At 51.3% G+C, this 25,060-nt stretch overlaps 2 protein-coding genes across 13 annotated transcripts in view; one reads left to right on the forward strand and one right to left on the reverse strand.

Annotated features, from left to right (window-relative positions):
- GOLGA2 (golgin A2) overlaps positions 1-20,133 on the forward strand; it is a 30,929-nt gene extending 10,796 nt beyond the window's left edge. For 4 of the 7 annotated variants that reach the window (XM_075578562.1, XM_075578568.1, XM_075578567.1 and 1 more), the window contains 24 exons: positions 187-250; positions 627-683; positions 1,541-1,621; positions 2,240-2,278; positions 2,641-2,703; positions 4,657-4,750; positions 5,817-5,923; positions 7,435-7,493; positions 7,585-7,726; positions 8,227-8,316; positions 8,538-8,645; positions 9,081-9,168; positions 9,285-9,631; positions 10,266-10,379; positions 10,476-10,700; positions 10,835-10,934; positions 11,049-11,137; positions 11,506-11,627; positions 11,781-11,818; positions 13,053-13,120; positions 15,988-16,090; positions 16,286-16,392; positions 16,756-16,915; positions 17,353-20,133. In XM_075578562.1, the coding sequence (XP_075434677.1) occupies positions 187-250; positions 627-683; positions 1,541-1,621; positions 2,240-2,278; positions 2,641-2,703; positions 4,657-4,750; positions 5,817-5,923; positions 7,435-7,493; positions 7,585-7,726; positions 8,227-8,316; positions 8,538-8,645; positions 9,081-9,168; positions 9,285-9,631; positions 10,266-10,379; positions 10,476-10,700; positions 10,835-10,934; positions 11,049-11,137; positions 11,506-11,627; positions 11,781-11,818; positions 13,053-13,120; positions 15,988-16,090; positions 16,286-16,392; positions 16,756-16,915; positions 17,353-17,597 (2,710 nt within the window). In that variant the 3' untranslated portion in view covers positions 17,598-20,133. The other 3 variants (XM_075578564.1, XM_075578566.1, XM_075578565.1) reach the window with 3 other exon arrangements.
- A 1,632-nt stretch (positions 20,134-21,765) lies between these two features.
- Positions 21,766-25,060, reverse strand: part of DNM1 (dynamin 1) — a 72,605-nt gene continuing 69,310 nt past the window's right edge. For 3 of the 6 annotated variants that reach the window (XM_075578583.1, XM_075578581.1, XM_075578582.1), the window contains one exon: positions 22,561-23,709. In XM_075578583.1, coding sequence (XP_075434698.1) covers positions 23,643-23,709 — 67 coding nt within the window. In that variant the 3' untranslated portion in view covers positions 22,561-23,642. Of the gene's footprint in view, positions 21,995-22,559; positions 23,710-25,060 lie in introns of those variants that run through there. The other 3 variants (XM_075578584.1, XM_075578580.1, XM_075578579.1) reach the window with 2 other exon arrangements.

Here is a 25,060-nt window from a genome sequence, read left to right on the forward strand (position 1 = left end):
CTCCTGCTCCATATACATATCATCATACATCTTAATCTTTCCAGAGGTGGGTGGGTACCGGTGTCTTTAATACCTTCTCTGACCGCGGTTACCGCACAAAGCAGACGTTCTCGCTGTGATTAACGCCCCGTTTTATGGGTTCTCTGCTGGAATAATCGGTCTGCTTTTGTCCGCTCCCTTTACTAGGTCTCTCTCGTCGACAGACAGTCTGCGGCAGCTGTCCGAGCAACTGAACGGCCTGGTATCGCAGGTAGGAATCTCTCGTTGCATGTTGGGGCTGTCGGCCTGATCCCAAAACGTCCCATCTCATGTCTTCAATGATTATATTCCACCCCCTGAATAGCCCCGATGGGTATCCCTTTGTTAATTCGGCTTATTTATGAACGCCTACTTTAGAAAATAGGATTACCTCCGATAAGTGGCATTTCTTTAAGCAAGGCCAATTCAGGAATGAGGTGTTTTTTATAACCAGTCAATAGACAGAACTCATTTGGTGCCTAAAGGGCCTGAAACAGAATGCATTGCAGGCCCTTCTGGCTGTGAAAGCGTTAAACAAAGGCTTATCGCACGTTTAGGAAGTGTGACCCGTCCTGCTTAATTACATTGTGGTTCTGTTCCCTTTTCAGACGAACTCCTACGTGAATGGGGAAAACATCATCTCAACCAGCAGCCCAGAACTGGAGGTGAGTCCCTTCTACGCTCGCCGTGCCCCCGTCTTTTAAGAACCGCCCTTTCCTTTACTGTCATACCCCTTTGCGTGACGGTCACTGCCCCCCGCCCCTTTATTTAGCTCTTCAATCAGACGGGAACCAGTATTTCAGCACCGGGATCCCGCAATGTCGAATTCCTTTTTAAATGTTTAAACCTACCTAGCTTTTTTTTTATTTAATTGGAATTTACAACCTTTTCAATATCCATTGTATAGAAAGTTGGCGAGCATTTGAAAATAATCAGTTTAAAGAAGTTGTAACCGACGGGGACACATTATATACCCTCGGTGGCCAACGTCGACTTCATTATTTTAGCTTTTATCCTTGATAGCAGGAACTGTGCGATCATTGGTCTCCCTGCCATGGTGTGATCTGATGTCAAACAGCTTTGTTCCTACCCGCCTGGGAAAACAAACCAGGCACGTAAATACAGATCTAACACGTGGAGAAGACCTGAGGGGGAAGTCATTACTCCCCTGAAGAGCTTACAGTCTAATACAAGAGGAAGTGAACCTGTCTGCCGCACTTACGTTAGGAGCCCTTAAACCTTAAGTGACTTAAACATCACAACGGATTGTAGGGTTTTAAGTGTGTGTATATATAAGGTCCAGGCAGGAATGATGGTTTTAAAATGTATGTGAATGTTTTTGACCCCTTTTTGCTGCTGGAGGGTTGCTGAAGTATGTTGTGAAGGGATTTAATGTGGGTTTGGTGGTTATAGGTTAACCAGGTATCCCCTTTCTGATGTCTGTCTTGCATTCCTTTTTTTGTTTTTCTCCCTTTGCCGTCCTGGTTCACTACCCCCCTTTGAATGAATGAATGCGCTGCAGTCTCGTTTCCAGGAGATGGCCGCTGCCCTGGACTCCAGCCATCTAACAAATAAACAGCTCAGCACAAACATGGAAGAGCTGGTAAGAGCCAGGCCTGCGTGTGGCATTGCATGGTACTTCTCTCTCTCTCTGAGGCACAAGCAAAGTGCAATGTGTGTGCCCCAGCTCCAACCGGAAGCAGCAGCCTCCGGGTATCTTCCCCCGGCTGTCATTTCTTGCTAATAAAAATGAACGCCGCCTTGCGAAGTCCTTCCCTCTGTTAGTCTAAATGTTTGTTCCTGTCCGGTGTGTGTACGTTTCCAGGTTAAACTGGCAATAACTTCACCCCTTGTTCCTAAAAAATCAATAGCATTAACATGATTCCGCTGAACACACGAGGTGTATCCTCCGCCCCAATTCATTTTTCTGCAGTATAAATATATATATATTTTAAATAAATGGACTTGTATTAAAAAAATGGCCTTTTATGTGTGTTCCAAACTTCCCCCAAGACCCCACACATCACGGCCTATATCCTTTTTTAGCAGCTTCTGACCTGTTTAAGTTGTATATTGTTTAATACATCCCATGTGATCCTTTGTCCTCACAATGACATGCTGTATGGCTGCTGTACACAGGCATTTGTCTTTATGTAAACACTTTCCTGACCAGTTAACTATTGTGCCATTAAATGTCTTGACTGTCTTGTTCTTCCAACAGAAGCAGCATAACCAGGAGATTGTGGGTCAGCTGGACAAGGTAATGGCCACTGGGCAGAATACTTGGACCCGGAAATGCAGCTGTGTAGTTGCAGAGTAGATTGTGGCCCTTAACATAAGTTAATTGGAGGGGTGCAGGTGCAGCCTTGATATACTCCTTATGGCGCCACGTTCCCCACTGCCAGAGTCACGGGACAAACGCCTAGGTTTTATTTGAGAAGCTGTAAAATTATCTTATCTGAACATTTCACTATAGAAGAAACCACATAAAGTTGTAATATTGACGGGTCAGGTTGCTGGACCCCCCGATTCGACCTCCTTACTGTCGGCCCACATGTTGCATTTCACTCGTGACCTTGCTCCCGCGTCCGGTGGATAAGTCCATTAATTCTTTCCCCTTAGGAAAAGAAAGGCTATGAGCAGAAGTTTGCCAAGGAGCAAGGTGCCCTCAGGGAACAATTGCAGGTGAGAAATGTGGACCCCACACAGGGCTTTCTCCAAACCACTAGCTTTTACTTACTCATTGTGTCTGCGGTTTACGCTGACAACCCTTCTCTACTGGGAACAGAAGCGTTGGACACCCCGCGTCCTCCACTTACCCAATCATTCTGCTCCACTTATCCGACATACCTGGTTGGTGTTGTTTTACTGCTGATGTTACTGGCTTCTTTATAAACCCTGACACACCTTGTGTGCTCCATCCAATTGTCTTGTTGCTGCTTCTTTACTGCACCACTTGAGATTGATTATAGAAGATGATGGTTAAAATGCACAATATACTCTGTGTATGGGAACTTGCAATAGTCTCAAAGTCCAATATACTGGCGCAGGAGTTCTCCATCCTCAAGGGCAACCAACAGGTTAAATTTGCAGGATATCCCTGCTTCAGCACAGGTGGCTCAATCTGAGCCACTGACTGAGCCACCTGTGCTGAAGCAGGGATATCCTGCAAACCTGATCAGTTGGGGAGTTTTCAGGATTGAAGTTGAGAACTCCTGTGGTGCAATATCCATTATGGTGCAGTAAGTGATTCATTAAATGGCTTATTCACACGCCACCTCACACGCCACCTCACACGCCACCTCACACGCCACCTCACACGCCACCTCACACGCCACCTCACACGCCACCTCACACGCCACCTCACACGCCACCTCACTACACACACTATTCAGATGTGTACTTTCAGAAGGGCCTAAAACGGTAGCTCCTGCCGATGCCAGTGTACCGGCATAGTGCTGCGCAGGTGTCTGATGTCACAGCCACAGTGGCACGCGCGTGTTCTGTCCGTTCTGTCCTGTATTGCTCCATAATATGCTCACCTCTTCAAATTCATCCCGTACTGCACCACAGAGGATATTTGCTGCACTTTGTTTTTACATGTAAGCTCATCGTGCCAGGTGGCCATTCTCTTCTGGCACCGTTTTTTGGTCTGGAGTGTTGCAATAATACTGTTGAAATGGACTAGGGGGGAGGCGGGTCTCTGGAGATGAGAATGTTTAGCAGTATTCAGAATCCATTTTGTCTGTCATGTCTCATCATTTTCTTCATGCTGTGTTCCGGAATTCATTTCTGTGGGAAAGAATGTGTTTGTTGCGAGTATGAGTTTCGCTAGCAGGAGACTCAAGGCCAGGACGATGGCTCAACGCCCAGAAGTATAGTGATTTCACGAGTTCAGCAGTTATTCCAGAATTATAGATACAATGTATCCTAACATACCTTGTTGTTGTACTAAGCTGTTTTAACCCAGTTTTTACTTTATTTTAGTGACCTTTAAGATGATGGGTTTAGAATAGGGAGTAGTTATTATATTCTGCCTAGCAACCTATGTTAGACAATGAAAATGATATGTATATAAAGCTTGCTTGGGACCTCCCCTTGCAGTCTCATTGACTTTCGTGTATGATCAATCGTGTTTGCTGTTAAGGCAAACTATTCAATATCTAAGAACCCGTGTTTGCTCTTATCTATGAGTTTGCAAATGACAGGAGCTATTGCACTGAGACACTGTCGCTTATACATTATCCTTTATGTTTAAAGCACCAACACATACTGCAGTGAGGTATACTGCGGTTGGTAACCATCCTCACACTGAGGCCCAGAAGGTCGGCACAGCTGTGTGAGTGTAGGTTTGCTGGACTTTGACCCAGGCTAGGTAACCGCAGTCGTAAATTGAAGGGATCCATGAATGATTCACGGAGTTCTCATTTGGATGTCATTACCCAGAATACCTTGCTGCAGTGAAAGCCCTGTGTTATGGGGTAAGGCAGGTTTGGGGAGAAGTGGATGTTCTCATTACTGTATTCTATATGGCCGAGGGTTTTTGTCGCTTCTTTTACTCGTAACTTATTTGTGTACATGTTGAGAATTCGCCAATGCAACCCACACGCCTTAAGAGGAGCCCTCGTTGTTTTTCAGGTTCACATTCAGACGATCGGCATTCTGGTATCTGAGAAGTCGGAGTTGCAAACGGCCTTGTCTCATACGCAGCAAGCCGCACGTCATAAAGCGGGTACGTATCGCAACACTCGCAGTGAACCGTCCACGTCCAAGCGTCTGTCTAGGCCGTTCATACACCGCTGTTCAGATGCGTTACGTGAGGGCAAAAGGGTACATCAAGAGTGGGGGTATTTTAGTTGACGGTGGTGGGATGTAGTTTGTAAACATTTGAAAACGAGGGACGCACACTGAAGGGTTGCATTGTCACTCTTCTGTTATGGTTGCTGGTCAGTGCTCTCGGTACCATCAATTTAGGTCTCCAGTAGTAGTCTCATGTACAAAATCCTCGCTAAGGAGCGGCCAAGAACTTGGAATAGGCCAAAATGTGTGCGGAAGACCTAGAAAGCCTGTGGGAAACAGTGTGTGTAAGGTTATGCATTTGGGAAGCAAGAATAAACAGGCAACTTACAAATTAAATGGGGATATATTGAGGGAATCCTTGATGGAGAAGGATTTAGGAGTGCTATATACAAATATATTTGGGGACAGTACAAGGAGCTTTCAAAAGAACTATTTATTCCAAGGACAGTAAAAAGGACTCTGGGTCATCCCTTAAGGTTGGAGGAAAGGAGATTTCACCAGCAACAAAGGAAAGGGATCTTTACAGTAAGGGCAGTTGCAATGTGGCATTCATTATCCATGGAGACAGTGATGGCAGATACAATAGATTTGTTCAAAAAAAGGTTGGACATCTTTTTAGATGGGAAAGGTATACAGGGATATACCAAATAAGTAAACATGGGAAGGATGTTGATCCAGGGATTAATCCGATTTCCAATTCTTGGGAGTCAGGAAGGAATTTATTTTTCCCCTTATGAGATATCATTGGATGATATGACACCGGGGTTTTTTCTTTGCCTTCCTCTGGATCAATAACTAAGTATAGATATAGGATAAAGTATCTGTTGTCTAAAATTAGCATAGGTTGAACTTGATGGACGCATGTCTTATTTTTTTTTTTTTTCAACCTCATCTACTATGTAACTATGTGTGGGGGGCGTCCTTGGGTGATGGTTATGTGGGCAGCCGAGTGCTTCATCTTGCAGACGTGTCTGACACTCTCTCTCATATCCCTGCAGCGGAGGCAGAAGATCTTGCCATACGTTTACAGTCCAGTAGGCAGAGAATGACAGAGTTGGAACGCACACTTTCTTCCATCTCCGCACAGCAAAAGCAGGCAGAAAAGGTAAAGGTGCTTCTCCATCTGTTAGTCTTGCTTTCCTCCCTGAGTAACCTGCTCGTCACACAGACGTCTCTTCTTCCTCCTTATGCCCCCGCGTCGCTCCTGGTTTCTCCAGGTGGAATGAATTGTACTCTTGGTCTCGGACAGATTAGGAGTCTCTGAAATGTCTGGATGTAAACATTCCCATCAGTCCATAAGAGATGTCTCCGGCCAGTCGGTGAAACATATCCGTCCATAAGAGATTTGTCCGGCCAGTCCCTGAAACATATCCGTCCATAAGAGATTTGTCCGGCCAGTCCCTGAAACATATCCGTCCATAAGAGATGTCTCCGGCCAGTCCCTGAAACATGTACCCTCTGATTTATCTTATTTGTTGATCTTTTTATTGAATATTTTATTGAAGGATAAGGGGGGGGGGGCGGGTGTACAGACAGCAGAAATAAGGGGGAAAGGAGAGCGAGAGGATGACATTTTTAAGCATACAGAATTAAGCTTGAGATGTGTCCTTTGTTTTTTATCTTTATAATAAGTCGTTAGATGAATAAAACAGTAAGTGGTATTAATGGCAATGACCATAGCATCATTTGGGGAGACAGGATGCCCAATGGGGTAAGTCTACATTAACCTAGTTGACGATTACAAAGTTTAGAGGAGACAATGAGAACATCCTGCTCTGAACCAAGGGATTTGTATTGTATGTCTTTATATAGCGCCAGAAGTGTACTCAGCGCTTCACAAAGAATACAGTAGAGGGAATTATAATAATACAATAAGTGCAGCAAAAATCAGACAACAGGAAAGGAAATCCCTGCCCCGAAGAGCTTACAATCTAAGAAGTTTGATGGGGAACTTACAGAGACAGTATTTGAGTAAATAAGTGCTGTAGATGGCAGTGCTTGGTCACAATTGCTTGTGTGGGACAGTAACCATGAGTGCAGGCTAATGGGAAGCTTGATTTGTGGGGCAATTTTTAAGGTTAGTCAAATAACTTAAGGGTTAACACACTTTACAGGGGAAGAGATGGCAGGGAGGCATGGGTGAAATCAGGTGTGTATGTCTGGCTTCAGGCTGGGGAGATCCCCAGCAGCAGGAAGGAGTAGATGGAGGGTGTGAATAGAAGATTTGTGGGGGTGCTTTTTATTGGGGGGTAAAAAAGTTGTTGGGAGAGAGGTGTATAAATAATGGTGCCGTGGGGAAGTTGGCGAGAACAGAGACGTTCACCATGGATTGAGGAAACAGTAAACAGAAAAAGCAGGAGGGAGGACATAGTGAGATGCTAGTTGGGTTGTAAATTCAGGATTGTGGAGTAAAATGAGTTCTGTTAATCAAAACTGCAGTGGAAACCCAACTGGAGAATGGATGTCCTAGCCAGTAGTACAGGATCTGGATACACCAGATTGATCTCACTTGCAGATCTGGTCCTCCCATGAACGCTCTGCAGTGCCCCGCATCCTCTCTGCCCTGGAAGAATTTAACGGGCATTTCACAGAAACCTTCTTTTTATTTGTTTTTAGCTCCACAAAGAGCTGGAGAAAGATCGTGACCACCTTCGACTGGAGTCCTTCAAAAACAGGTAGGTCCTGACCTTCCCTGCAGGAGCGTTTCTGCGGCCATTGCGACGGGACCGCCGGGATGAGTGACAACTTCCTCTTTCCACTGCCCAGTAAAAACAGCGATGAGCTGAAGCAGCAGAACTCTGAGCTGTCGGCGAAGCTGAACGTGATGCTCTCTGAGAATGCCACCATGAGGCTGGAGGTGGCAGATCTGCACAAGAAGCTGGAGATGGCGGAACTCATGATCCAGCAGGTGTGGGCTGATACCAGAGGGGTCACCCTCAGGGCAGGCGGGCGAGGTGGCAGGAAAGGAGGGTCACTAGATTTACTGTAATACAAACAAGAAAAGCGGAAAGTATATACGTACAACTGTGCAATATGTTCACCGCGGGTGCTCTCGTAGTAAAACCATCATCCATATCACAGTCCATGACTGTTCTTTACAGCCCATTTCCCAGTGCATTGCTAGTGCAGGGGCGGCCAACTCCAGTCCGCAGAGGCCACCAACGGGCCTGGTTTCAGGATATCCCAGCTTCAGCACGGGTGGGGCAGTCTTTAACTGAGCCACTGATTGAGCCACATGTGCTGAAGCAGGGATACCCTGAAGACCTGCAGTTGGCCACCCCCTGAGATGGGGGGTTAATGCTCTGAAGGTGAACATCATTTAATTCTGCAATCTTCTGTTCCCCCACTACAGAAACCAGTACATGCAATCTCTCCATCTTATGTTTTCTGTGCTGTGTTCTTTTAAAGTTCTCTAATCAGACGGGCGCTCCGGATGCCAACCAGCAGCTCCGCATGGCACTGGAAGAGCGGGACCAGCTGGGAGCCCAGCTCACACAGGTACTTTGGGATATTAACCCTTCTGGCGCCTGGAAGGCTTCTGGCTTTAAATGGGGAAGGTGGGTTAGGAAGGCATGTCTTAGATTGTTACTTTGTATTGTCTCTTTTTTTGTAAAGCGCTGAGTACTCTGTGGGGCATACACACACACACACACACACACACACACACACTTTCACAAGCTCTGGTACCAGTTGTTTTTTTTTTCTCCTCCCCTGGTCAGGTGTCCGAATCTCTCCAACACCTGAGGGCCGAGCGGGACCAGTACGTAGAGAAACTGAAGGAGGAGGGGTCTGTTTGGCAGGAAAGGGTCCAGCAACTCCTTGAGCAGGTGAGTGGATCTGCTGAGGGTAGGGGGTGAACCCCAAACTGTATTCTCCTGTTTCATTCGTGCTTATCGCTTCTTCCCACACATGTTCAGTTTCTCATCCATCCATCTCTGCCTCCGTATCCTCGGCCCGAGCGGCCAGTAGTGCAGTTTAGGGCTGCACATGGTCTAAACATCAGAGATCATCAGGTCTTGATTCCTTTCTCACTTCCTCAACACCATGTTTGCTATAATTAACTACAACACATCCGTGCAGCGATGGGACTCCCTAACCCAGAACACAGGGGCTTTAATACCCTCCCTGATCCTGTCTCTCCTTCCTGTAATGCACATGCATAAACATCCTCCGAGAACAGTGCAGGTGTGCCAACGTTTTGGTTCTTCAAGTAGGGATGGCCCAGGGTAATATTTCCATCTTTTCCCCTATGACCTGGGCAGATCCAGACACTCGCCCAAGAGAAGGAGACGGGCCGGGAGCAGGTCGAGCAGTTGGAGACCAGAGTGACAGAACTGCTGCTGGCATCGGGTACGGGTAGAGATGTAGACCCGATTTTGGGCCGACCAGCTCATAGTCCCTGATTCTTCCCCAGCGGTTTTATTCCACAAGGTGTCTGATTTTCTTTATTTCCCACCATCATCCAGCAGCTGAGCCGACAGACACCGAGCCCTCTGCTCCCACCGGTCCCTCGGAGTCTGAGCTGGCCCTGCAAACCCTGCTCGAGAAGCTGCAGGAGGAGCTGCACGAGCTGCAAGCCAGGTACCAGGCTCAGGTGCAGGACAACAGTCAGCTGAGCCGCCTGAACCAGGAGCAGGAGGAGCAGCTGCAGGAGCTGGAGAAGGCAGCGCAGCGGCAGAGCGAGGACACGGTGGACAAGCAGCAAATCCTGGAGAACATGCAGAGCGACAAAGTGACCATCAGCCGAGCGCTGACCCAGAACAGACTGCTGAAAGAGCAGCTCGCAGAGCTGCAGAATGGCTTCGTCAAACTGGTATGCGAGTGTACACAATGTGAACAGGAAGCCGCTCTCACGAGGCTGGAATTACTGCCACGGGTGCACACCCTCGGACATGGATATACAGATGAGGTCTCTGGTTCTGTTGGGTCGTCCTCGCGGCTCCCGCACAAGAACGCCTCCAGTGTTTTTCGTGCGTGCTTCACCCTGCTTTTTAAAAGCCGTAGCGGGTGATCGCGCTGCGGGGAGACACAAATTCCCCCGCGGGCAGCCAATGGAGCGTTCCAGGTGGCACGACGGAACCGGAAACTTCATCTGTAGCCGTCCGCGTGGCACAGCGATAAGGTTGAGAGCACTGGCGTGGACTTGTATAAAGGTGTATTTATTAGAAATGGGTGGCGTTTTGGACCTTTCTCAAGACTTTGTCCCAGGTTGGGACTGAAACTTCGACCATTTTTAATAATAAATACACCTTTTTTTTTTATACAAGTGCTCGCAATCTTTCTTTTTGATGCAAGTGTACACCCCTATGCCTCAGTCTTTCCCCCAGATTGTGCCCCTCTCCCCCCACCCCCAACACTTGTAATGGTTCTTATGACCTCCATATGCTGAGCCTGTTTTTAAAGCTGCGATTGGCATATTGAGCTTTGCTGCTTTGTCGTGTATACAGACGAATGAGAACTTGGAGCTGACCAACGGACTGCAGAGTGAGCAGCACGTGAAGAAAGAGCTGGCCAAGAAGCTGGGACAGTTACAGGAGCGCCTAGCTGACTTCAAGGAGCAGGTCAGGCTGGGAAGATGTCCGTGTGCACATGTAATTATCTGTATGTCCTACACACCTGGGCCCTTAACATAGTCTCTCCATGTGTCTCCTTTGCAGCTGGCTGGTAAGACGCAGGAGGCCGAACTGCTGCAGGGTCAGCGGGATGAGTTCTCTTCTCACCTTCAGCAGTACAGCACGGCATACCAGCACCTGTCCATCGAGAAGGAGGAGATACAGAGACAGTATCTCCTGCAGGCCCAGCTCATGGACAGGCTGCAGCACGAGGAGGTGCAGGGGAAAGTCAGCGCAGATATGCACCTCAAGGAGCTGCAGCAAAGCAGGGTGGGTGATGCCTTCAGCATTGTGGAAGTAACCTGGGGGATTGCATCTTCACCCCTTGATTGCCAGAGGGGGGCCCAGCAATGCCAAAGGGGTCACAAGCCAAAATGCTGTTTGACCATTGTTTCCTCCTCCAGGCGAACCTGGAGGTCCTGACCAAAGAGAACCAGGAGCTAAGAGCTCGTGTGTCGCAGATCCGCAGCGAGCCGGAGAGCCGGGTGTTTAATAGGATGGAAGGTGAGAGCGGAGGGGAGGGGGGACAGCGTCTCCTTCATGCCACAATAGAGGGTAGGAAGAGATGCACTGGGTTTTGTGTTTTCTAAGTCTTATCCGTGTCTGTCTGCGCCTCAGGAGACGGGGTGGAGAGTCTGGTGTACGAAGATGAGATTCCCAAAACTCCCCTGGTTATCCCCGATGACTTAGAAAGCAGAGAAGAGATGGTGAGACCTCCTTTCTGTGCCATGCCCCAACGTGCCCATCTCTCACCTGTGCCCCTCACCCACCCATCTCTCTGCACAATATGCCTGTGCCTTTCACTCATCCCCCATCCTCTCGTCCCACTCTCCTCTTCCTTCCATTTTCCACTCTTCACCTCCTTCCTTCCCACCAATTTTCTACCCATCACCTCCGATCTCTCCCTCTTCCCCATGATGGAGTTCTCCACGTCACCTCCCGCCACCAATCCAACTGACTCCATTTCTCCATACTTCAGCCTCTTTCCCATTTCCTTCTTTTTAAGTATCCTCTCTTAACCCCCCCCCCCCTCCTTCTACCCCCCACCCCCCTCTTTCCTGGGATGTGTTTGCAGATGGCTTTCCTGAATTCTGCACTCTCCAAGTTACAAGGGGAGCAGGAGGAGGTGGAGCGCCAGCTGCTGGAACAGAAGCGTTACTGCGGGGAGCTCCTACTGCAGATAACGGCCCTGAGGCAGCAGCAGTCGCCCGCAGCCCCCCATCACTCTGCAGGTAACGGCCCTGAGGCAGCAGCAGTCGCCCGCAGCCCCCCATCACTCTGCAGGTAACGGCCCTGAGGCAGCAGCAGTCGCCCGCAGCCCCCCATCACTCTGCAGGTAACGGCCCTGAGGCAGCAGCAGTCGCCCGCAGCCCCCCATCACTCTGCAGGTAACTGCCCTGAGGCAGCCGCAGTCGCCCGCAGCCCCCCATCACTCTGCAGGTAACGGCCCTGAGGCAGCAGCAGTCGCCCGCAGCCCCCCATCACTCTGCGGGTAACGGCCCTGAGGCAGCAGCAGTCGCCCCCATCCCCCCATCACTCTGCGGGTAACATCCCACTGTGCTAGGCAGGAGATGGGCTCGTATTGCCATCTCAACCGGTCTATAGGGGACTTAGTCTATCTACATCCGATCGGGGTGTTTTCGGCTGGAATTCTCCATTGAAGTCTATGGGGAATTTTGGACGAAGAACAGCCGAAGTGGCTGCGCCTGAGTATATGGAATAAGCCCCCAAGGCAGGGGGTGCTCAACTCCAGTCCTCAGCCCCCCCATCTCCCCCCACCAGGTCAGGTTTTCAGGATATCCCTGAATAGACTGAGCCTCTGAGCCACCTACGCTGATGCATGGACTGATTGAGTCACCTGTGCTGAATCAGGGATATCCTGAAAACCTGACCTGTTTGGGTTGGGGGATTGAGGACAGGAGTTGAGCCCCCTGCTCTAAGGGAGCTGTTCCCATCTTGGTTACTTCTCCCTAATCGGATCCTGCGGTGCAGTTGGACCACTGCTGGCAGTCTGGGGACCGAGTCAGCGTAAGTGACGGCTCGCTTTTAGTTGTCACCTAAATACAGCGAAAACGTTTTAGAAATCGCAATTCTGTCGTGGTTTTAATTACTTAATAATTTTTTCCCAAACTATTCAGATCCCCCGGCCGGAGCTAAATTGCTTTATTTTAAGCTCTGGGGACAGCTGCTTCCCAAAATATTTAACTTTTTTTTTTTTTTGTGATTTATTTATTTATTTTCCTCCCTGGACTTATAAAGCTGGCGCAACGATCATCCAATGGGAAGCTGCAACATCATCGTTGGTTGCAGCTTTCTATTTGCCTGCGGTCTTGCCGCCATTTTGTATGGCCTAGAAAGGAGAGGAAATGCCGGCACCGCCAACGTGTAAATATCTCGTGCACCTGGGTTTCCTCAGAGCGGGAAATGGCGCCGCTCAGCCCCCCTGGTCCAAACACTGTTAGAAGTGGAGAGAGGAGAAAAGAGCAGAAGTGCCCAGGGCGGTTATCGACCTCCGTGCCCTCACTTGTAATGGAACCAGATGATTACGTGCTGGGCGTTAGTGGTGCTCCCTGTGTGAAGAGGACCGCAGGTTTCTCACGTGTACTCCGTGTTATTTCCCAGATCTCGGAGGGGAGAGTGTGCCCAGGGAGGTGTATGACGCGTTGCTGAGTGCCATGGAGAAGCTGCAGGTGGGTTAGTGGGCACCCTACATCTTCCTCCGACCCTGTGTGTGTTGGGTGCAGGTCTACTTAAACACCCACATTCTCTCGTAGTCTCTGCTGCTCTCGGTGCATCATTAAACCCCATTCCCCAGCATATTGTAAGCCCTGCACCCGTAGCATGGGGGTGATCCTGTATATCAAGGGCGCGCAAAAATTTTTTTTTTTGCTGCGCCCCCCTGCCTTCTCTCCTCCGTTGTGCGCCCCCTCCTCCCCTGACTGTGCCCTCACGTCGCTGCCCCTCCTCCCCTGACTGTGCCCTCACGTCGCTGCCCCTCCTCCCCTGACTGTGCCCTCCCGTCGCTGCCCCTCCTCTTCTGACTGTGCCCTCCCATCGCTGCCCCTCCTCCCCTGACTGTGCCCTCCCGTCGCTGCCCCTCCTCCCCTGACTGTGCCCTCCCGTCGCTGCCCCCTCCTCCCCTGACTGTGCCCTCCCGTCGCTGCCCCTCCTCCCCTGACTGTGCCCTCCCGTCGCTGCCCCGCCTCCCCTGACTGTACCCTCCCGTCGCTGCCCCTCCTCCCCTGACTGTGCCCTCCCGTCGCTGCCCCCGCCTCCCCTGACTGTGCCCTCCCGTCGCTGCCCCTCCTCCCCTGACTGTGCCCTCCCGTCGCTGCCCCTCCTCCCCTGACTGTGCCCTCCCGTCGCTGCCCCGCCTCCCCTGACTGTGCCCTCCCGTCGCTGCCCCTCCTCCCCTGACTGTGCCCTCCCGTCGCTGCCCCTCCTCCCCTGACTGTGCCCTCCCGTCGCTGCCCCTCCTCCCCTGACTGTGCCTTCCCGTCGCTGCCCCTCCTCCCCTGACTGTGCCCTCCCGTCGCTGCCCCTCCTCCCCTGACTGTGCCCTCCCGTCGCTGCCCCTCCTCCCCTGACTGTGCCCTCCCGTCGCTGCCCCTCCTCCCCTGACTGTGCCCTCCCGTCGCTGCCCCTCCTCCCCTGACTGTGCCCTCCCGTCGCTGCCCCTCCTCCCCTGACTGTGCCCCCTCCCGTCGCTGCCCCTCCTCCCCTGACTGTGCCCTCCCGTCGCTGCCCCGCCTCTCCTGACTGTGCCCTCCCGTCGCTGCCCCTCCTCCCCTGACTGTGCCCTCCCGTCGCTGCCCCGCCTCCCCTGACTGTGCCCCCTCCTGTCGCTGCCCCGCCTCCCCTGACTGTGCCCTCCTGTCGCTGCCCCGCCTCCCCTGACTGTGCCCTCCCGTCGCTGCCCCGCCTCCCCTGACTGTGCCCCCTCCCGTCGCTGCCCCGCCTCCCCTGACTGTGCCCCCTCCCGTCGCTGCCCCTCCTCCCCTGACTGTGCCCTCCCGTCGCTGCCCCGCCTCCCCTGACTGTGCCCTCCCGTCGCTGCCCCGCCTCCCCTGACTGTGCCCTCCCGTCGCTGCCCCGCCTCCCCTGACTGTGCCCTCCCGTCGCTGCCCCGCCTCCCCTGACTGTGCCCTCCCATCGCTGCCCCGCCTCCCCTGACTGTGCCCTCCCGTCGCTGCCCCCTCCTCCCCTGACTGTGCCCTCCCGTCGCTGCCCCGCCTCCCCTGACTGTGCCCCCTCCTGTCGCTGCCCCTCCTCCCCTGACTGTGCCCTCCCGTCGCTGCCCCCTCCTCCCCTGACTGTGCCCTCCCGTCGCTGCCCCGCCTCCCCTGACTGTGCCCTCCCGTCGCTGCCCCCTCCTCCCCTGACTGTGCCCTCCCGTTGCTGCCCCTCCTCCCCTGACTGTGCCCCCTCCTGTCGCTGCCCCCTCCTCCCCTGACTGTGCCCTCCCATCGCTGCCCCGCCTCCCCTGACTGTGCCCTCCCGTCGCTGCCCCGCCTCCCCTGACTGTGCCCCTTCCCGTCGCTGCCCCCTCCTCCCCTGACTGTGCCCTCCCGTCGCTGCCCCCGCCTCCCCTGACTGTGCCCCCTCCCGTCGCTGCCCCCTCCTCCCCTGACTGTGCCCCCACCCGTCGCTGCCCCTCCTCCCCTGACTGTGCCCCCTCCCGTCGCTGCCCCCTCCTCCCCTGACTGTGCCCCCTCCCGTCGCTGCCCCTCCTCCCCTGACTGTGCCCCCTCCTCCCCTGACTGTGCCCCCTCCTGTCGCTGCCCCCGCCTCCCCTGTCTGTGCCCTCCCGTCGCTGCCCCTCCTTCCCTGACTGTGCCCCCTCCCGTCGCTGCCCCTCCTCCCCTGACTGTGCCCCCTCCCGTCGCTGCCCCCTCCTCCCCTGACTGTGCCCTCCCGTCGCTGCCCCTCCTCCCCTGACTGTGCCCTCCCGTCGCTGCCCCGCCTCCCCTGACTGTGCCCTCCCGTCGCTGCCCCCGTCTCCCCTGACTGTGCCCTCCCGTCGCTGCCCCTCCTTCCCTGACTGTGCCCCCTCCTGTCGCTGCCCCGCCTCCCCTGACTGTGCCCCCTCCTGTCGCTGCCCCGCCTCCCCTGACTGTGCCCCCTCCCGTCGCTGCCCCTCCTCCCCTGACTGTGCCCTCCCGTCGCTGCCCCCTCCTCCCCTGACTGTGCCCTCCCGTCGCTGCCCCGCCTCCCCTGACTGTGCCCTCCCGTCGCTGCCCCTCCTCCCCTGACTGTGCCCTCCCGTCGCTGCCCCGCCTCCCCTGACTGTGCCCTCCCGTCGCTGCCCCGCCTCCCCTGACTGTGCCCTCCCGTCGCTGCCCCTCCTCCCCTGACTGTGCCCCCTCCCGTCGCTGCCCCTCCCCTGACTGTGCCCTCCCGTCGCTGCCCCCTCCTCCCCTGACTGTGCCCTCCCGTCGCTGCCCCCGCCTCCCCTGACTGTGCCCTCCCGTCGCTGCCCCCGCCTCCCCTGACTGTGCCCTCCCGTCGCTGCCCCCTCCTCCCCTGACTGTGCCCTCCCGTCGCTGTCTTATTTCAGTTTCGCTTCACTGAGCTGATGCAGGAGAGAGTGGATCTGAAGGAGCGAGTGGAGGAGTTGGAGCATCGCTGCATCCAGCTGTCGGGAGAGACTGACACTATTGGTAATTAATCAACAAGGCAAATGCCACCTCCAAGGGACAATGGTACTGGAGGGACAGTTTATCGGTTTGCAGCCAATCGCTTGTAGTCGAGAATAAGTTAAATCGCATAATGTTATACACCCTGAAACAGCGCAGCGGAGCTGCAGTATGATGGGACCTCTTACCAGGCTCGCCCTCGGGTATCTCTCCTTGTAGGCGAGTACATTGCCCTATACCAGAGTCAGCGAGCGATCCTGAAGCAGCGTCACGTGGAGAAGGAGGATTATATCAGCCGCCTGGCTCAGGACAAGGAGGAGATGAAGGTGAGGGTCCCTGTCACACCCAGTTCCACCTCTGACCATCTCTCCCCTAAGCTTGGGGTCACAAACATCTCATTCCTAGTCTAGTAGTCCAACAAACCGAAGTAGCCCGAGGTTTACACGAGATGATCCCGTCCCTGCACACACCATTTATATGATTGGTAAATGTAATCGGACAAACCCGTGTTTAGTTTTACGACCATGAGCGGTTTCTTCTCCCCCCTCCTTAATTCAACATGTTTCCAGCAAAATGTTATACCGACGTGGTGTAGCTCTGCTGCTTCAGTAGCAGGTCGGTCTGTGTGTGAATGGGGTGGGCATCCCTGGATGGGTGATTCACTCCCAGTGTCCTATCTCCGGCTACAGGCCAAGCTGCTGGAGCTGCAGGTCTTGGTCATGAGGCTGGTGGCCGAGAGGAACGAATGGTACGGGAAGTTTGTGGAAGCTGCAAGGAGCCCCAAGGAACTTGGACCCATGGAGTTTCCTCCAGAGAGACCCATGGAGCTGGGAGAAGATGAAAGGGGAGGTGAGCCTCAAACAGGGTTCCTGTGGCCGTGTCACGCAGTGGACGTTTGTCCCCATTAACTCCTCCCCCCTCGGCAGACATAACCTATATCCTACAAGCCAATTATGAAATGAACCCCCTGTGTGACTATGTAAAGGTGCAGCAGTAGTTTAAGGAAAGAGGACTGTTAAAATAAAAGGACAATCTTTGAAGTTGGAAAGGGTGTAAACCAGAGTATTTCCCCGAGTATTAAACGGCTGAGGTTGTGGAGGAATGCAGTTAAGCAATTACAAAATGCCCGGAAGATGCACCAAGGGTATGCCAATTGGAAAAGGCTGTTGTCGGGTGGGGTACGATATTTGACGGTAGTTTTAGGAAACTAGCTGTCCCAGTGGTTCCGATCGGTCACCGTTTCTGTCCGCAGTGGAAAGTGCAGTAATAACCCTCTCTCACCTTAGTTCTAGAAGAAGTCAGCTTAGCAGAAGATGCAGAGGAGGAGACGGAGGAGATCGTGGCTCATTCGTCCGCTGCCCAGGAAGGTGCCAGCCCCGGCTCTGAAGACCCCACCGCCAAGCAGATCATGCAGCTCCTACGTGAGATCCAGAACCCGCAGGAGCGCCCTGACTCCCTGCTGCAGAACCCCTGCATCCCTTTCTTCTACCGCGCCGATGAGAACGACGAGGTCCGAATTTTGGTGGTCTGAGACGGAAGCTGGGAACTGCCACCTAACCCCCCCTGTTCCCCCTCATTCCATCCCACCTCCGCTCTGGACTGCGACTCGCACTCTCCACGCACACGGGGGAGACGTGGTTTGTTTGTCACTTGGGCTGGGGTGGAGTTCAGCTCCTGGTTGGATTTGTAGAGGATCATTAGGACAATTGTCTTCCCTCGCCAAAGCTTTAGCACACAGGAAAGAAATGGTTCAGGCACTAGCTGGTGGGATAAAGACACCCTATTGCCCAACTGCTTTCTATACGGGGCGGGGGGGGCTAATGTTTTACCATGGCCGGCTAGTAGAGTCAACTGATTAGCATCACTATTGGTTTTCATTATCACTCATTAACAAACTTTTCCTCCGTTGCTGGCTGGTGGGGTTTGGGGCAATGTGTTCAGTACCATCCCCTGTGCGATCCGCACGGCTGCCTGCTCTGTACTCCACTTGAACACTAAGGCCTCGGGCATGGTCAGCGCTTAGGTGCTGACCCGTGCTGAGGCGCGATGCTGCTCGGCACTGAGCCCCTGCAGCCGCAATGAAAGCGGCTTTAGCAGGGGATCGCGCACGCCTGCGGATGCGTGTGTCTTAACAAATGTTACGTTTCAGAGCTCGCCGGAGCGCAGGACCGGTCGCGTGAGCGGTTCGCCCAATGAGGGCGAACCAGCTCTGTGACGTCACTGGCCCGCCCACGGACTATCCCTGAGCCTCAGCGCGCCTCCGTACGGGCGAAGTGTCCATGGACTCAGCCTTATGCTTGACGTGAAGGCAGCAGGGATAGTACATTGTTGGGTCAGACGAAGGTTGGCACAGAAGGGACATGGCTGACATTTCACAGTGTATTTGGAGCTCAAACTCCCAGTTGAGGTGCCCAATGTGTGAGTCTGCTTCACAGGGGTCTACCATGTAACCTCTTCACTGCTCTGGGGGAACCCGCCATGCTTTTGAGGCAGTGAAGGGGTTAATTGCTGTCAGCGCTTCACTAGCCAGCAGACGTGTTTGGGAGGGTCTTGCCTGAGTTTTATGATTTGTTTTCCCCACAGTTCTAAACACTGCTCTCTGTAACATATGCACCACGTCTGTAACACTGTGAGCCTCCGAAACCATTAGGCAAAGGGTATAACGAGGTGGGAGAAACAAGATGGCGCAAAGAATGTTTTTCCTGGGCAGTATTTGAAGTAATGCGTTTGTTCCAGGAGATTGGCCTGTGAGTGTGTCGCTCGTACAATCCGTTTTCTTTGGCAGACGCAAGTTAGGCACACAGAAGGTTTTATATGTTGGAGTTTTATTGGAAGTGAGGAGTAAAGATTTGTGAAATGACAGGATGGAGGAGCTCACTCCGAGAGGGCAAGGACTTCATTTTTAATGCCAGTATGTCCTGCTAGAAGAAGCCTTGTATTCTACTAGAACGCAGTCGACTTATTTCTGGAAACTGATTCCCTTCTGGTGTCTCTTTTTTTTTTTTTATTATTATTATTATACAGCAATTCGCTAAAAGCTTACGCCAAAGCCAGAGTACCCCTAACGCATGCATGTATTAAATAAAGACCAGTAACTTGACCATTGGGAGATGCTTGGAGTGGTCTCTGGTGCTGGACTTGTACAAATCTATGCAGTGGGGTGGTAGAGATGACTAATAATGAGCATTACATGTGAGAGGGATATGTAACCCGGTGTAAATGGCATGCTGCAGTTGGCTAATGCTGAGCAGCTTGAGATAATATCCACTTTCCAAAATACTTCACACAAATTACATCTATAAAATAAAAATCTACGACCGGCTCCTTTCCTCTATGCCGCTGGGCGCTCTTCCCCCGCTGGAATGAATAAAAGGAAATCTTTTCTAAATCTTGGGGTGTTTAGATTGAATGTGAAGGTGTCTGGGTTGGCGGCATTAATCCCATGTCCAGGGGGGCTACATAATGCTGGTTTTAGCCTTTGTTTTCCGACTAGAAGCGTCAGGCGAACATGCTGAGCCGGACTGTGTGTGGCTGTGTCGCAGCATGACCGGCCGGGGGGGGTCTCAACACTAAATAAAATATGGTCAGTCTTCTCTGCCAGAGCCATGTGCGTTTCCTGGGACTGACTGGCAGTGCAGCAGTTAATACTTGTTTTATGCGGAAGGTCGGGAACCAAGTGGTGATGGCGAGTGACGGCTTAACGTATCACACACTTAATCTGTGGGGCTTTTGCACAGGTAGCTGGGGGGGGGGGGAGGAGGAGATACAGCAAGAAGTGTTTCCTGTATATAGTGTATGTGTAACATTTTGTATATTCCTGGAAGAGGTGCTGGATCTCTGCAGCGTTTTCAGCTGCACAGTTACTGGTAACTTGTACTATAAAATGATGGCGCTGCTGTAAGAGCAGGACTGTCATCTGATTGGACAATAATTAATAGGGGGGGGGGGGATAATTTATTGGGTCACATCACCGGTCAGGGGAGCTACACTTTCCATTCTGTTGCCGAAATGATTAAATCTTGTTGGAAACAAATTTTCTTTCTGAATAAATGTATTTGGAAAACTCACTTTGCGTTCTTCTCTTCAACAATATAAAGATGATTATTATTTATTTTTTTAAATGATTTTGCAAAACCCCAGGCCCATTTTGCAGCCTGGGGAGGGGTTGTGCAGTGATTTTGTAACACAAAGCGGATGCTTAACGCAGTGCAGTGGCGGCTCTCTGACAGACGGTCCTGGTTACCGCCCACTTCATGCGGATCACTACACTCCCTTTCCAACATCTCCCTTTGCTCTGGTACCTTTCCCACCTCCAAGCACCCAATAGTTATACCTATTCTCAAATAGCCAGGCACCTTTTTGTATTCTCTCGCTTGCTGCATTTTCTTAACGCCTCCTTTCTCCTTGATCATCTACAATCTGGCTTCTGCACTGCTCACTCCACTGAAACAGTCCTAACCAGAATGGCCTTCATGCAGCGGAAGACCAAGGTCATTACACCTGGCTTGTATTGCTTGACCTCTTTTGTACTGTGGACCACCCCCGTTCCCCATCCTCTTGGTATCCATAACAAAACTCCTGGGTTTCCTATTCTCCCATTGTGCTTTCAGTGTCTCGTTTGCAAACACTCAGTAGGGTGTACGCCAGAGGTCTGTCCTGGGACCTCATCTTTGAACAGATGCTCTCTAGGTGACCTGATTACATCTTTTGGGTTCAAACCTATGCTGAAGACACATTTATTATACAACCTGATCTTGCACCTGCTGTCTGGACCAGTCCCGGAGACATTCAGCTATATCGTCCAGGATAGCCCTCTGCAGACTCAAACTGAACATGTTCCAGACTGAACTCCTCATACTTCCTCCCAAACCTGGCCCTACTGCCCACTTCTACATTACTGATAGCATTGCAATCATACACCCAGTATCAACAGCAAGGATTCCTGTTCCCATAGTTACTTCTATCATTTTTAGAGCCATTTCCAGTTGTCACCTATTTTGTCACGTATATTACGGCTGATGCGTTATGTACACGGATGGCACTATACAAATAAAAGATATACATCATGTTGCCTTTTGTATATTAGGCTGAAATTGGTATGTGGGAGTTTGTTGGGTCCATTGCTGTGATGAAAGGGATTCAGCCAAGATTTATCAGAGAAACACATACTTGTTTCAATTAGATTTCCGTGATTAAATCTGGTGTGGTTTTCTCCACCAACAATAAACCAGTTTTGCAAATGGATATAATGAAATGACTATCGAGGTTTATAAAACCCACTGGGCTGTGTTCTGATGGGTCAACCTTTCTCCTGTTTAATACACTTTTACTGCCTGTTAGAAATGCAAAGCGCTTATTTTATTAAATAAAACCACGATCATTTGTTTTTTTTTTTTTACAGAAACATTTTATTCAACGCTCTTAAACATATCACAGCTAAACACCAGCACCAAACGTCTTTCCACAACGCAGGCCCCGTCACATGCAGAATTACAGAGCCAGCTGCGGGTTGAGATATTTAGTCATTTTCCCCAGACTCTGTTTTTACTAAAAACTCAACAAAAATGCACATGGAAGCACAGTGGCGTGTGTATATTGAAGATGTATACTTAAGATCTCATATATATATATATATATATGTAAAATATTTATAATATATTTATATAATAAGGATATGCTACTACCATAGATATGATCAATTCCTTAATGTAACTGAGAGGATGTTTTTTTTTTTGTTTTTTTTCATACCAATAAATCACATTAGATATGTGTAGCACAACCATCGTACAACAGAACATACAGTGCAGTGAGTCACGCAGTCCAAAGACAGAACAGCTAGGATGCAGGCAACAGTCTGAGCCCAGGGAGGCTTACAGGTCATAGTGTGGCTTGGGGCTCTCGGAACGTGAAGGACTAACCCTCGTGGCTCTACTGGGAGGCAAGGAAAGGAAGGGAGAGAGAGAGAGAGAGAGAAGCAATCAGGCATCAGTTTGGAAAGGAAGCCACGTTCATGTGAAGCCTCAGAGAGGTAGGGGAAATGCAGCAGGGGAATGGGGATGTTCAAACTGTTCAGTGTTAATGTGACAGGCAGCATTTGGCTAGTGATGTAGCACTGTAACTTCCCCTCTCCCCTAACCTGCAGCGTATATCCAGGTAGCGGCTTTCAGTTGGGACAAGATGTAGTGAGTTGTATTGCAGATGAATATGAAGATGGGAGTTCTTTGCCCCTCAAATGTACCTTGTAACATCTGGTTGGTGCTTTAACGCTTTCAGTGCTGGAGGGGCCTGGCAATGCGATGCAGGGCCTCTCTGAGAATATGCGCCAGGGCGGTGTAACCTTGCTTTTGTCTAGGGGGCAAAGTGGTAACACTACACCCTCATCTCCATTAGGCTGCGCTTATAGTGACAGCGACGCAACGTCAAAATAAATGCATCGCCGCTGTCGCGTGCGCTTATAGTAAGCGCAACGCCATAGCTGAAAGTCATCTCAATTAGATTTTTCCAGCGACCGTAGGCGGCGAAGGGAAGATGCTTGGTGTTAAATACCCCACGCACATACACAGAAGTAAAAGCTTTAATACCAATTTGCACATAAGCGCTTTGCGGCACCAGGGAAGCCCTGACGTTTTATTTACTTTTTCTAGCCGCTTCTAGAACGTTTTCCAGTTCATTGCCCAAAAAAACCCAACGATGGTAAAAATAAAAATAATAATAATAAAAAAAAACAACGAAACAAGAAGCTGACTGCGGAAAGCAGCTGTGACCTGCACTAGGGGGTTCACAAAATGGAGATCCCTTTGGACGTGCCTGTTTTGCAGCTTGGGGGACGGCGACATTGACATTTAAAAAAGAAAACATTCTTCGGCATCTCCCCACCCCTCCCTTCTCACCAGCACATGCAGCGCCAGGAAGTAATGAGCGCCATCTAGAGGGAGGGTAGGTGCTAATATGGAATCAAAACGGAACTTTTGGCCACTAGGGGGCATTACAACCGAACGCGGAGACGAACAGGTTTGAGGCTGATTTGTGGGTACTGTATAGTGAGGACAATGGTTCCGGCTTCTTCTTTTCCCCGTTGCGGACTACAAAATGATATCCTTTTGACGGACGTATCCTGCAAAGTGTAAAATCCTATAGTCGCGAGACACAACAAGGCCGCGCTTATAGCCCCGGCGACGTGTAGAAACACATATATTGAAGCTGTAGCGTGCGCTTATAGCAGGGACGTCGCGTTCCCTGGAAGTCACTTCAATTTGATTTTTTCAGCTACTGCAGCGTGACGTCAGCATCGTCGGCGCCGGGACTATAAGCGCGGCCTAAGCGCGGCCTAAGCGCGTGGAATGAATATGCAGAGTGAAGTTTAGAAGGAAAAAAAATCAGTGTTTGAACATCACACGATGGTGCGGACAGACGGACGACACTTCCGGAAAGTACAACACGAGGGAGCGACGCGGAGTTTACAGCCAGTGAGAGAGAGAGGGAGAGAGAGGGGGGCCGTTTGCACCGTGCCTGGAAGAGGTGGTAATGGGGGTTGGGAGTGGGGTTAGTGGAGTTTCGGCGGCCGGGCCTCCGGTTATTAATCTATGAGGGGCGGGTCGGCGAGTCGGATAATGGTGGGCCGTGTAGGTGAGGCGGGAGCCTTCCTGCTGGATGGAAGCAAAAATAAAAACAAGACAAGAGAACACAAAGCGTGATTAGCATCGGACACAACATGAAGCAAGCCGCCCAGAATCCCGTCAGCTGGAGAGACGCCTTAATAGCACCCTCGGTGCGTAAGACAGGGGCGGCCAACGCCAGTCCTCAAGCGCCACCAATAGGTCAGGTTTTCAGGATATCCCTGCTTCAGCACAAGTGGCTCGGTTATTGACTTAACCACCTGTGCTGAAGCAGGGATATACTGAGAACCTGTCCTGTTGGTGGCCCTTGAGTGGAGTTAACCACCCCTGGCCTAAGGCAGCGATTATACTGCCGGCGTTCACACGTGCGCACGAAACCTGCACTGCAGGCAGGAGGCATGGCGGAGGCGTGCACGTGACGTCACGCGAGCGGTTCGCCCTCATTGGCTGAACCGCTCACGTGACGCGGCCATCATCGCGCTCCACAAACAAAATTGATTTGTCTCCTCACCAGTCTGTTGCTCCGTGGCTCGCGGTCGCACACACTATGTGCAGCTTCATTGGAATCCAGGTATTTGTTCTGGCGGCGCATGCGCCGTCACCGGCACTATAATCGCAGCCTAAGAATTCAAACAGCAACTCTCGCCAATATCCCCAATAACTCACGTCAAATCGCCAATATCCCCAATAACTCACGGCAAATCGCCAATATCCCCAATAACTCACGTCAAATCGCCAATATCCCCAATAACTCACGTCAAATCGCCAATATGCCCAATAACTCACGGCAAATCGCCAATATCCCCAATAACTCACGTCAAATCGCCAATATGCCCAATAACTCACGGCAAATCGCCAATATCCCCAATAACTCACGTCAAATCGCCAATATCCCCAATAACTCACGTCAAATCGCCAATATCCCCAATAACTCACGTCAAATCGCCAATATCCCCAATAACTCACATCAAATCGCCAATATCCCCAATAACTCGCGTCAAATCGCCAATATGCCTAATAACTCACGTCAAATCGCCAATATCCCCAATAACTCGCGTCAAATTGCCTTGATCCCCAATAACTCACGTCAAATCGCCAATATCCCCAATAACTCACGTCAAATCGCCAATATCCCCAATAACTCACGTCAAATCGCCAATATCCCCAATAACTCACGTCAAATCGCCAATATCCCCAATAACTCACGTCAAATCGCCAATATGCCCAATAACTCACGTCAAATCGCCAATATCCCCAATAACTCACGTCAAATCGCCAATATCCCCAATAACTCACGTCAAATCGCCAATATGCCCAATAACTCACGTCAAATCGCCAATATCCCCAATAACTCACGTCAAATCGCCAATATCCCCAA

The sequence above is a fragment of the Ascaphus truei genome, chromosome 21 (genome assembly GCF_040206685.1).
Source record: "Ascaphus truei isolate aAscTru1 chromosome 21, aAscTru1.hap1, whole genome shotgun sequence".
Taxonomy (NCBI): domain Eukaryota; kingdom Metazoa; phylum Chordata; class Amphibia; order Anura; family Ascaphidae; genus Ascaphus; species Ascaphus truei.